The following is a 13,966-nucleotide window of genomic DNA, read 5'->3' as shown; positions in this document are numbered from 1 at the left end:
TAATTGTAATACAACATATAATTTTATATAAAACATCCACTGAGCTTAATCACTATAAATCATATTAATATTTCTTTTAGACTTTGTTCAGATGTGTACATTTTTACCATAGTTTCCGTATGTACAATATTCAAAATTAAATATGTTTTATACAAGATTAGGATTGTTCAAAATGTAGGCAACCACTAAAACATAACATGTTTCGGGTTATATTGGGCCTCAAATTGACAGATTTCAGTACACAATGGAAACAGAATTTATGCAAATCGAGTAACTAATAAATAAAGATTATTGATAATTAAAATAGTGGTAAAAATAGAAGACATACTCGAGGAATCAACAAACAGGAGAATTTTACTGCCATCATGGCAGTTGTTGTCTTTTTATAGACGAATCACATGCTATGATTTTTTCTGACGGATATTATTAAGTTGAAGTTGATTTTATGTAATTGAATAACTATCTTACGCTAAAGTCGTACCAGGAACGCAACTCATCAATATTGGCAATATCATTTTAAAGCCGTCTACTTTAAAATGTATAATGTATGTCTGAATTATCAATGAGTCAGATAAAATTAAATTATTAGAAGAATTTTTCACCAACAAAACAAAATTTGTTTAATTTATTCATGTTTGTATTTTGAGAACGATTTTCGAAGTGGAAACTGATACGTCAATAAACTTACTTTAGCCTTTAATTGTGGCTTGTTCCCAAAATAGTATCTACTTCAAAATGCCACAAGAAAATAGCTTCAGAACAATATCGAAGAAAGGCAAGATTCTTGGCCAAATTTCTAGTATGGACACGTTACGTAATGTCATCTACGTTGTACGAATGTCTCTTTCATCCAATGGACTGTCTCTAACCTATGTGACAACCGGAATAAGCGAACTCAATAATTTTAAATTTTCTTCCTGTCATAAATTTCCTATCTCAGAAATAGTGCAATAATGTCATGGAATGAGCAATATAAACAGTAGCACAACAAGAAAGAGACAGTCAACTCAGTTTTTGCTCAATTAGGACATTTTCACTTCTACATTAGAAGATAAATTTTGATTAGAATTTCTTAGTAAGAAGTGTGGACATACCAAATAGTAATTTATTTTCAGCTACTTAATTGCTGTAATTATACATCGAGTTAATTTTTCAATTAGACATACTGTATTATAGGTGTGCAGCAACACTGATTACTCTAATCCTCAGTTTTGACCTTACAGGCGGACTGCAAACCAGACCGAACAGTTGGTAAAGATAGAGAAAAATTTAATTCTTCAATTAAATGAATGAACTAGCTCACCAAATTTCAAAACAGATTCACACATTCCAAAAAATGAATTTGACATTGACACAGAGAAATCTGGAATATCATAAAAAAACTTCTTTAAAACTGTTCCCCTTTTCTGCGTGGAAAAAATTTTTCCCACGAAAAAAACAAAAGTGAAATGTTATTTTCATAAAACTCGGTACGGTGCGAGTTAAAATCTCATGTCAACAAGACATAATACGTCATTGGCACGGTTTTTAGAAGATGAAGACAGATTCTAATTAATACATAATTAGTAGACATATGTATAAATATAATTATTCACCGCACTCGTGGAGATGTCAACTATGGTTATGAGATAAATGCACACAATACTGATAAAGATAAACCTATCTATCGCAAAACCCATGTGGGAAAAGTATACTGAGATTAAGCATGAAAAACTGAATAAATTATACTATGCAACAGTGTCCACCAAGGAAGAATAGGAGACAAAAAAAACGGATACTCTATCTGTACAGGTAATTAAATTACACTAGCAGACCTACAGGCTGCCGGAGTACTACAGGGAGCGTAAACAGATGAGAAAATGTTAAGCCAAAAATCACAATTAGATGAATCGCAACGGACGGTAATTAACACTTTCGCTGCGAATGGCTCCGATCGGGGACAGAACCTGTTGATTTTTAAAACGGTATATTTTACTTAGTACGACGCCGATGTTAGTTAATGTTTGTCAGTGTGTGATTGAGGACTGAAGTGCCAAAAAGCAGTCCTTTGCTGTGGCAGTTTAAAATGGCGGAAAGAATGCCGGACCCTTCACAAGAAATATTCCTGCCTCCAGACATATTATTTTAAAAGTTCCTATGGTTAATAAGAGATGAACACAGAGAAAGAGTTGCAAAATATGCCCCAAAAACGAAATTAGAAAGCAGATAACATATCTCTGAGCAAAATGTCCTGATCAACCCGGATTTTGTGTTGAATGCTTCGAAATTGCTCATATGTCAATCAAAATCAAATCAATATGCGAATCTTTCTGTATTTTATAGAATAAATAAACTGATTTTTGCTAAAATTCCATTATATAATTATTTTTCTCGAAAAACGTTCTAATTTGCCTTGTGCTGATCGTAGCCGGTCAGCGTTATAGCAGAAATTTTTAGCCAGGTGCGCATGACTCCGATCGGAGTCAAAAATTCAAATCATATTCTATAAATATACACTTTAATTAATTTAATATATATTGTAATATCAATTACAATATTTTAGAAAAAAGTTATTGACGCTCCTGGGTAACACCTCTCGAAAAGAGCAGCCGCGAATGTGTTAATTAAAAAAAAAACATATTTTTAGAAAATATGTATTTTAGGCTTATTTATTACCAAATCTATTATAGTCTAAAAATGACCATTTTTTAGGAATGGATAAATATATACCGGATTTGTTACTGCTAGATCTAATATCCAATTGTCATATTTAAGAGGGTTTTAATAAATTAAAAATTTCGATAAAAAAACCAATATAATAAAGCAGGATATTATCTTTACTATTAAAACGATAGAAAAATCTATTAAACACTTTTTAATAATCAACAGCTTGCATGTATCATTCATTGTACACTTTTTGACTCAAATCTGAGCAATTTAAAACTTATATATTTGATATTTGATTTTATTATAGAATTACATATACACATTGGCAAAGACTTAAAAATCAATTTAAATAATTAGGAATAAATAACAAAATTATATCAAAATAACTACAAAATAAAATTTCATTCATACACATATTCACAGAACTACGTTTTTAAATATATATTTACATTCAAGACTTTTAGCAGATCACTAACAATAATAGACCAAATACTACAAAAATTAATAAAGCTGAGATCGTTCAGACCTGCTGAAAGTCTTCTGGAAAGCTTATATATAGAAAAAATTTAAAAAATCTTTATTTTATATTCACTTATTGTTTCTCATACAGTTTGTCCCGAAAACATTTTATCTTGTTGACGAAATATGCTTCTAACGATTCTGCACACTTGTAGAACGGCGATTCTTTGGGGTTGTAATATCTACAGTTATCGAAAATTTTCGTCATGTCACCGATGAACTCGCTCAGTTTCGTGTAGACCTGATCGTTTATTTTTGTTTCGATCATTTGCAAGTCTGAAAATAAAATAAATATAAAAAGGTGGAAAATATTTGGTGATATATGTAATACATAGCCTAACGAAGCAATGAATTACAATAGGTCAACTTGGCGACAGGTAAAAAATGACAAAACCAACAAAAAAGCATTCAAAAGAAACAATATGTGTATGTGTGTGACAGAGATCATGGCAGATGCCCCTTAGCAGAATGTATGAGGTGAGTAGACAATTTAAGAAGTCTTACTCCCTTGAGACAACACCTTGTATCATGTTATTCATGATCATAATCAAATTGACTGTCGTTAACACACATAATTTAAATCAATACTTAACTCTTCAGTAATTACATCGATGTGACATCCATTTTCCAATTCTTTCCAATTTTCAACCTTGACATGTTCACACAGTTTCCTCCAGTTATTTACAGTTACTTTAAAAAATTCCTGTTCCATCAACATTTTTACAGCTCCTATCACCAAACATTTTTATCATTCATGTTATCATGGTAATCTCCTGAGTTAGCACCTGATGTAGTTCAATGGTATTCAGTATGAAACCATTTACCTGCCACTGTGTATAATAATCAACACAATCGTTTATCATTAACATCTGACCAGCTGTTCAGCATAGTGTCATATAGTTGCATCTCTTTCCAATAAAACAAATTTCTTATAAACTTTAAATGTAGGAAATTTTATACACCATACAATAATAGGGAACAAACATAAACTACGTCATAAAAAATTTGGACTTTTTAATACCCTCCCTCATGTCGACATTGCAACTCATGACCCCACCCATTTCAGTGTTTTTTTTAAATTCAATGCTATTTCTAGATTTTTTAAAATTAACTATAAAACTATTTACGAATGCATTGAGACTTATATTAGTCAACCAGCAAGCATAGTGAATAAGTAAAGATGGCCTGTAGATTACTGCTATAATCACTGTTTGAATATCATTCAAACAATAAAACTAAAAACAGTTAACCAAAATAATTTTGCAAGGTGTCTGAACAGTAAACGCACAAAAAGCTCAAACTGTAATTCTCCTTGCAACAAAAAATAACTACCTAATCCATCATAATAGTCTCAACTTACCCATAGGTTCTTTTATCACTTTATAATAATCTGGAGCCTCATTTGGATCCACGGGTTCCATAAATGGCCAGGCACTCTTGTGAACCTGCAAGAAAAGAAAATATAAATTATGTGCACATATTCGACATCCCAGTAAGACAAAAAAAATCTTAGAAAAATTTGTCTTAGGAAAAACGGAGCTGAGGATAAATGTGAAAAACCAGATAATAGTCATAAGACTGTTATAGTGGTAAATCTTGGTTATGTCAGCACGGGTTTCCTCATTTAATTTACCTGTGTGCATCAAGAAAATTTGTATTTATAACAAAATTTCTCAAATATCACAGGACAACACAAAAACCAATTAAGTATTTTTGGTTAAACCTACAGTATATATTACACACTATAAATGTTTTGTTTTCTTTACCTGTAATTGCTTGATAAGCTTCCTCAATCCTTCATGGTCCTTAGCCTGCAAATCTTTCATATTTGCAAAGTTGACGGAATTGTTTCTCTGACACCTTGGACATACATATTCATCGATATTATCTGCTTCTGACTGCAGAATGCCCACACACCTTCCATGGAACCAGTCTTGACAACGATCACAGCATATATAGAATCTGCAGGAAAATATAACATAAATAAATCCATTTTTAACATAACAAATTACAAAAAGAATTAGGGTGAATATAATGGTTACTGGACACTTAAGGTATTTAGTTTTGTGTCCATTAGTCAAACTTTTTTTCTCTAAAGACATTTTTATACCAATAATTTTAGATAACTTGATAACAAGATTTACACAATATGTCCTATATAGTTTTTTATTGTCTCCTCAACTTTCGGCACAGGCAAAATTATAAGAAAAGTTTTGCCTGTTTCCTAGCAGGATATGATATTCCCCTTTTGTAATATATACTGGCACTCTATTTTAGATATAAAAATCTAACTGAGCGTGGCGTCGGGGTGATTTTTTAAGTTTTACTCACTAAATAATTACTTCATTTTTTTTGGTTCTGTAATTAGCAAAGTTTGTATTTCTGTACCAAACAGAAACATCAAAATATTTATTTTTTATATTAGATTCAAAATAATTTATAGGGAGCAATTTGAAACAAGAATCAAGTGTCCAATAACTATTAGGTTTGTATATACACTTACTGTGAATCATCATAGGGTTGTTGACACAAACAGTACAACTTTTGTGAATCTCTTGCCTGTTTACATTCATTGCATATAAACTCTGTTAGTGTCTTGCTACTTTCTTCTGTTATGCCAACACAATCACCATGGAACCAGTTATTGCATAGATCACAACCCACATAAAACTTAGTTTCATCATAAGGTGTTCGACAAATGCAATAAACCTAAAACATAAATATAATAATTAATAACAAATCCTATTGATAAATTAATATCCAAAATATTTATTATCCTTTTTTTAAACAATTGGTAGAATTTTATCAGTTATACAAACCTTCTCTCGTTTGTTGTGTCCTTTGGATGGAGTAGTTGCAGTAGGTGGAGAAGGTCCTGGTTTCAGCGGCGTTCCATGTTTAGGTGTCTTCTTATGTCTCGAAGAGGATGAGGAGGTGGAAGTCTTTGGTTGAGGAGGTGTAATGGCAGCAGTGGTAGCTGTAGCAGCAGATTTTCTCTTACTACTACCAGTTCGTACTTCATCCTGCTTGGTCCTTTCGATTTTCGTGCGTGCAGCTAATTCTTCTGTCACCTCCCGCTAAAATTACAGTTTTCCATGTATTACAAAGTTTAAAGACATAATTCATGTGGTTTGCTTTAATATGACTTCAGAATACAGGTGTCTTTCATTCTTTTTCAGACGGGAAAAGAAGACAATAAAGGTTGAATCATCATGGTATTATTATACTTAAAACTGTTTTTTTATAAATACAACTATATTTTAACATTACAAAACAATCAAAAATATAGCTTGCAGGTCATAAAAATTATATAAAGATTTTTACACATGTACCAGATATTTAAATCACGACATGCACATCAAAGAACCAAGATACGAATCTACAAGACCATAATCCTGGTCTGATAGTGAGCTATGGATGTGAAACTTAGGTATTGACTTAAAATCTGTAAACCACATGAATATCTTTGAAAAAAAGGTACAGACGAATACTATGCCCTATAAATGAGAAAAACAGGTGATGAATCACATACAATTATCGAAATATATAAGTGATATGCATGAGGATGAAAAAATCTCCTGTGCAGTCAATCGTGGGGGGAGAATAGCTACAAACTGTAATGAAGCTAGAGCTCGAATTGGACTGTAAAGCCATTGGTTGGATGGACAATGGACATTTTTACATTAATAAAAATTTTTGATGGATTTTAAAAGAATGCAGCACTAAGCTTTCCTCGAGGAACGGAAATATTAAAAATATGCTCAATAATATTTTAGTAATGCATAAAAGTGAGGAATGTGATGATATAAGATACAGACAAGATTTTAGGTGTGGCAAACAAAAATTTATAAATAAACGAATTTAGATTTTTTAAATGTTATTCTTTGTTTCTGGTTTATTTATGATATTAATTACTCTTTGTTTGATTGCAATCGGAACTTATTCAACATGAAAACGATAAAATCCACGTGTGTCGCTAAGCTAACCTCAAACAAAATTATTTTTTGAAGTTAAATTAACTAATAAACAAAATTGGATTTATTTGTTTAAAAACACGGTTTGAAGATTAATTACAGTAATAATTCCTGAATTTTCAGTAACATGGTGTAAGTTAAAACCACAAATTCAATAAAACTTACCACGAGTTTTTATAACCTCATTCGGTTCGCGAGGAAATTTCTGTAACTGGTGCATTTTGGAAATTACTTCTTTCCAAAATTTATTAATTATAATTTTGAATGCAAATTATAATGTTGAAGACGTTTCTAATAAAACTAACGTCCTCACACCTCGAACCAACAATCGCAAAAGAACGAAATTAAAAACGTGAAACGTGAAGGAGGAAATTATAAAAGTAAAGGAAGGGGAAACGTCAATTATCCCCGTCAAAATGGCGATGGCGGCAAATTTGAATCATAGTTTGAATCATAATAATTTTCTCAGTAAATATTTTTTGTTTTAAATCGAGAGAAATTAAATGCGAAATAATAAAACTGTTAAAAATAAGATATTTTATTATATTGCTTACCTGAATTTCATACTGTAATTCTTTTTCTAAGAGAGCTCGTTTCCTGAGTATATCCTTTTTCAGCATTTCTTTGTGCCTGAACAGCATAACCATCAGCTTTGTAACTTTTCTTTCGGAGTCACAAACTTCTTTTATTTTCACCTTAGTCCTGGGAGAAACTATTTTTTCTTTGGCGGGCTCATGTCTAGTAGATAAAAATAAGAATAACTTAGAAACGTCGCAATTTAGATTTAAATTCAACTCACAGTTATTAAGTAACATTCGTTCTTACATTTTTAAAGCTCATTTGCTTAATTTTAACTGTTATCATACTGCAACAATACATATTTTTTTAATACGACAGTTTTTTCTAAGTTAGAGACGAAGAAAAATAGATTATCCCAAACATATAATTTTTTGTTTCGAAAGCCGTTTGTTATTATATCCGCAGCCAAAAACTGAACTGTTTACGGTCTCCAGAAACATTTAAAAAATAAAAATATAAAACGTGCAGTAATGCTCAATATATACAAGACTTTAATAAGACCGGTTTTGATATATGGGGCTGAAACGTGGACCTTATCTCAAAATGATGGAACCGTAAATGAAAATGTCGCCGAAGTTTGAACTATATCAGTTATACACCGATCCAGATATTGTGAAATTCGTTAAAGGGCAGAGACTTAGATGGGATGGACACATTGCTAGGATGTCAGATCACGAATACACGAAGCGATTAACATTTTCAAAACCAGAGGGCACAAGAAGTACAGGACGACCACGAAGGAGATGGATTGATGATGTGGAAGAACACCTACAGATTCTGAGAGTCAGAAGATGGGGGGAAGTTGCTAGGAATCGACAGGAGTGGCGACTTCTTTGTGAGCAGGCCAAGATCCACAACGGATTGTCGAGCCACTTATGATGATATGTATTTAATTGAATCAAAAGAACAGAACAAATATACGCTTTATATTTGTAAATATTTTTCAGTGTCTGACCTTTTGTTTACTAATGAACTCAAAATCACGAATACCAAAATGTTCTAATACATTGCAATGTTATGAAAACAACAGTTTTGTCATTAAACAGTTGACTATTTTGTTTTTGCCAATATATTTATTTTATTATACCGTTCTTTCAGTTATTTAAACAAAAAACACAAACTATCATTAAAAAAGAAAAATCAAAGCTTTTGTCTTTTTGCTTTTTATACACACTCCCGTAAAAACTTTTTTGTTTTTTGGTTCAAAGTGCAATAAAATGGCATGAGTACATTTTGTTAATACATTCCGAGCAGCTGTCAGATTTGTGTCAAGTTGCAGTTGCACGCAATAATTCTCGACATGCCTAAAACACCTTAGCTAACTTCATTCAAAAAATCTCAGATGCTTAGTAGATTTTCTAACTACTATTACGTGTATGTTCACAGTGGACGATCCAAGCAATCAAGTTCAACAGAATGAGGACTTTAGCGCTACGAAATACAAAACCTCTCCCCAGAAAACAGAGAAATTCTAATACTGACTCGATGGCTAAAGTACCTTGGTCGTAAAACGATACACCATCACCAACACAAATTATATAGAAAACAAATAAGATTCTACTTACTGTGGTTCCACTTCGATTTTCTTAACCTCAACGGTCCTATTCGGTCGGCTCCTCTTCGGAGTTTCCATAACCCAGTCAGCGTCTTCATTTTTGGAGGAACTTAAAGGCCGTTTTCGAGACGTGGTCGGATGTCGAGAGTTGACAATCGGTTGACTGAGTTTCACGACCGGTGCGGGAACTTCGGGTTCGTGTTTCATCTGCCGCTCCTGATACCTTTGAAGTTGAAGCAGTTTCTCTTCGATTTCCGGATTTAGGTTTTCTTGTTTCAGTGCCGTTTTGATCGCTGTAGAGGAGAACGATAAAAATATGGGGATTTCACAGATATTGTATAGTACGTACAAACAATGGCGAAATATACAATATAGTACACGGAAATTTAAAGGAACGATTGTAGAAAATAATGAAAAAGAAACTTAACTGGAAACAACAGAAATAAACAAGAAGGTCGTTTCTCGGGAGTGAAAAGTAAATGGAAAATAGAAAGGAACAGTAACAAGCAACATTGTGCCGTTTGAATATTAACGAAGATGAACACTGACGAAATTGAATGACAAATAAGCAAGTGATCGACTAAAAAATGCTCGGATAAAAAGATTGTGAGCGGAAAGATGGCCGAAACCATAAAGAAATTACCAAACTAGATATGGATATAGTGGTTTTGACTGAAAAAAAAAGAACGGAATTGGAACGGGTATTTCAAAATATAGGGTAGCGAAAAAATGAGTTCTAGTACACAGAAAACAAACATGAGTAACATCCCTTGCTCTTGTGTAAACATTTGAAGCAGTTGCAACCAACAGTCTCGTTTAAATCTTCAAATAACAATGGTGAAAACATTTCTCGCGCCGAATAAACGTTGTATAAAAAAATTGAGCAGAATGAATTCAAAATTTGGCGTCGGAAATCTATTAAGCTTTAAAGAGGGTTTAAAGAGGATGATTGCCTATCTCGTGCCAGAGTTTTTCAGTGGTACAATTTTGTTAAGGACGACAGGGACTATGTTGTGACTTCAAAAAGTGACTTAGAACGTTCAAAAAATTACCGAAATGGTTCAAAAAGATTGCAGATTAAGTATTAGCGCCTCTGATGGACGTGTGGACCACCGTGAGGCAAATTTTGCATGAGAAACTAAACATATAAATAATAATAAATCAGAGGATAAGTTTAGCAGTTGAACAACAGGGTTTTCATAGTGGAAGATGTTTACAGATGAAATATTTGTTATAAAGCAAATTACTGGGAAATCACTAGAGTATAATGGACCAGCATTTCTGTTTGACCTAAAGAAAGCGTTTGACAGAGTCAGACTCAAAGAAGTATCGGACGACCGCGCAAAATATGGAATGACAACCTTCCATAAAGGTATTAATCCGCCAATGAACAAGCAGAATTGCTTATAAAGAGGAAGAAGAAGAAGCCAAAGTTGTAGTTACTGCAATAAAAATTAGATGCCTACAATGGGCAGGACATCTACTGAGGAAACCCGAGAGAACTAGACCAAGGTTGAAATAAAATCATAATGTGGATAAGGATGCCAGGAAAATCTGGCACCACTGTGCAAAGAATGAAGAAGACCGAACGGAGAAATAAGGAAGGTCGGGGCTCAACTAGGGTCGTTACACCAATTGTGATGACGGTGGGAAACTTAAACCAGCTTTCATTTGACCTTACTCATATACGATAAAAAAAATTTAATTAATAAATTGAAACACATTTCTCCCGTTGAAAGATATTTTCTGTGGAAATATCTAAGATATTTTCTATGAAAATATCAGAGCTAATTGTTTTTGTTCAGAATCTTGATAACCTAACAAGTTTTCATTATATAACGATTTTCAAGATGACAGCCGTGACATCATCAGAATGCAATATTACCCCTAGGCTCTTATCTCAAGGTCAGGCCTATAATGTGGCCACTCACCAGGTCTAAGAGGGAGATCTTGCGGCCGCTCACCATATGGCCAAAGGATTGCTTTCACATGGTGGGAGTGACCTTAAGAGACGAGGCTACGTTAACTTGCACTCTGATGACGTCTCGGCTGCCATCTTAAAAAGAGGTCTGAGAGTAACTTCGTATAACAACTCTAACAATTTACAGCGTGGCTAATAGTAATGTGAAGTGGTGGATAAATGGTTAAATGCTCAAAACACTTAACTATACGTGACCCGCTAAAAGATTAAGTAAAAAAAAAACATCGCAATTGTTTAATATGTTTATGTAACAAAATTGATACCAGTTTCAAACAGAAGTACTTAATTTTTGTAACTAAAAGCATTAACCGTGTTTATCAATTTTGTTACATGTAAAAATAAAAAGAAATAAATAAAAAGGAAGAGTTAAAACATAAAACTAATAAATCTAAAGAAACCCAAAGCAAAACGAGTACAAAATAAAATAAAATACGGAGTGCAAGGGTTTTGTTACAAGAAAAGTCAAAGTCAATGTTTAAACGGTTTTATTATAAATTTCTTGATTACAGTCTGGAACAGTTACATCAACATTTATGTAACCACAAAGGTCTAAAAAGAGACCTAGGAGAGCTTAAAAAAGCGGAAAAGTCTATGGAATTATTGGTCTGAGAACGAATTCGACTTTCCAGCTTCTTTATGCAATTTGAATTTAATGGAAACGTTTCATACCAGTTATTAAGTCAGTCTTTACTATCAGTTCTAAATGTTTTGTTGTCTTGCTAAACTATAGATACCAAACTTTTTACTCTAGTCCAGCTAGATTGTAGTATTTTAGCCATGTGCTTGATCAGGCTAAACACTTTCGCTATTTGCCTGATATTGCTGACAATAAATTGATCACATTTAGTGCTAAATAGCGAGCGATTTGAAATATATCCAATAAGGGCAGTGAAATGAATATCAACAAGGTTTCTTCATGTGGAACATTTATCTGAACTGTTTTTTTAGGTTAATGCTGAAGTGGTTTTCAAATACAGTGTGTCAATTTTAAAACTTAGAATGGGCTATATCTCACGAACAAAAGCTGATATCAAAAAAGACTTGAAAGCGTTTCTACGATAGTAAGGAGGAACTAAAATGACATAGAAGAGAACTCACTCCCATCAATCCCCTAAGCCCCACCCACCACAATCAAAAAAGTTTAAATTGCAAACCCCTACTTGTGATACATCATTGAAAAGACTATAAAAAATGCCATCCAATAGTATAAATAATAATTATACAGGGTGAAGCAATAATTCGGGCCTAATGAGGTTTTTGTTGAACTACAAATTTGTTAAAAATGTCAATTAAGTAAATGTTCAAAGTGGGTTCCGTTGTTTTGTAAACAATAATACAGCCTATTTTCAAATTCTGCACGAACTTTGGCAAATGTTGTTCTAGTACTAGCGCGACATGCTTCCGTTATTTCTTTCTCGCAATTTCCCAAGTGAGTTTTTCTTTCATGTCATTTTAATTCAGCCTTACTATCCTAGAAACGGTTTCAAGCATTTTTCGATATAAGCTTTTGTTCGTGAGATATTGTAAGTTTTAAAATTGACACACTGTATATTACTTAATTCAAAACCTATCTTAAAATTCGGGATGTCTTTAATAAGTTGGTAACCAAATCAATAATTATTTTATCTTCACGAATGTTTGTTTACACTAACATATACCTTGCATGTAGGGGTATTTCTATCATAAATGTATTTCTAATAATACTTATGTCTCTTTGGTTTAAGTAACTTTTTAACTGTCAACATCAGAAGTTTAGATGGACTTGGCCTTAAGGTTATTTGAAGTGCTAAGTGTCTACTAGGCAACTGACAATCTTCACATTTTCATACAATAATATGCGTCTAAATAAATCTATCGGATTTTGACAAGATTATCTACAGAAAATAAAATTTGGTCGTGGCAACACTGTGCAAAGAGTGCTCAGTTGCTCCGTGGAAATCGAGTGTATAAATTTTGATTTCCTTCTGATGACGTTTCATATCACAATGGTATCTGAATATTCAATTTGTTCACTGATCTTTTTAAGTAAATAATCCCAAAGAGTTAAAGCACGTAAGTGTCTTAACTTTCGATATAAAGTCATAAACTGAATATGTTTTCTTAAACACATTTTTTTTATATATCCTTCCAGTTTTCAGGTACTTTTTCTGCCAGATTTTCTTCATTTATCCGTTGAAATTCTTTTTCTAATTATTTTTTACTAATATCCATCTTTGTTTTTTCGTTATTGAGTTCAAATTGTACTGTTTTTTTTTGTTCTTTGCTTCTTTTTTTTTGAGTTTTTTACATAATTTTGTACTGTTCGTTATGATCAGGGAGAAATTTTGTGTATGCGAAGATTTTGAGAAACTTCAGAGAGTATAACAATAGGAAGTAGTGTTAGGGCAGTTGTGGGAGATACTGATGAATTTCATGTGAAAGAAGGATTGCATCAGGGCTCGATGTTTAGTCCTTATTTAGTTTCATTAGTGTTAGATCAGATAACTTGGTAACTACAGGGTAACATTCTCTGGTGGTTAATGTATGCTGATGATGTAATGTTAGTAGGAAATACTGAAAGGGATTTAGAACAAAAACTGGAACAATGGAGACAAGCTCTCGAGGAAAAAGTTTTAAAACTTAGTAGGACAAAAACAGAGTATTTGGAATGTTCATTTACAGATGGAGTTACTACAAATAAAATGATAACTGGATGATTGGATGCAGTAAAAT

At 32.6% G+C, this 13,966-nt stretch overlaps 1 protein-coding gene across 3 annotated transcripts in view; it reads right to left on the bottom strand.

Moving 5' to 3' along the window:
- Nucleotides 1-458: 458 nt before the first annotated feature.
- The window catches only part of E(bx) (nucleosome-remodeling factor subunit NURF301 E(bx)), a 50,251-nt gene continuing 36,743 nt past the window's right edge, over nucleotides 459-13,966 (bottom strand). For all 3 annotated transcript variants that reach the window (XM_072530633.1, XM_072530632.1, XM_072530635.1), the window contains 7 exons: nucleotides 9,284-9,566; nucleotides 7,694-7,877; nucleotides 5,985-6,242; nucleotides 5,669-5,874; nucleotides 4,932-5,127; nucleotides 4,526-4,610; nucleotides 459-3,441 (listed from right to left, as the gene is read on the bottom strand). In XM_072530633.1, coding sequence (XP_072386734.1) covers nucleotides 3,239-3,441; nucleotides 4,526-4,610; nucleotides 4,932-5,127; nucleotides 5,669-5,874; nucleotides 5,985-6,242; nucleotides 7,694-7,877; nucleotides 9,284-9,566 — 1,415 coding nt within the window. In that variant the 3' untranslated portion in view covers nucleotides 459-3,238. The remainder of the gene's footprint in view (nucleotides 3,442-4,525; nucleotides 4,611-4,931; nucleotides 5,128-5,668; nucleotides 5,875-5,984; nucleotides 6,243-7,693; nucleotides 7,878-9,283; nucleotides 9,567-13,966) is intronic.

This window comes from Diabrotica undecimpunctata, chromosome 4, assembly GCF_040954645.1.
Source record: "Diabrotica undecimpunctata isolate CICGRU chromosome 4, icDiaUnde3, whole genome shotgun sequence".
NCBI lineage: Eukaryota > Metazoa > Arthropoda > Insecta > Coleoptera > Chrysomelidae > Diabrotica > Diabrotica undecimpunctata.
The sequence above is the reverse complement of the archived record's forward strand: the minus strand, read 5'-3'. Positions and strand labels throughout refer to the sequence as shown.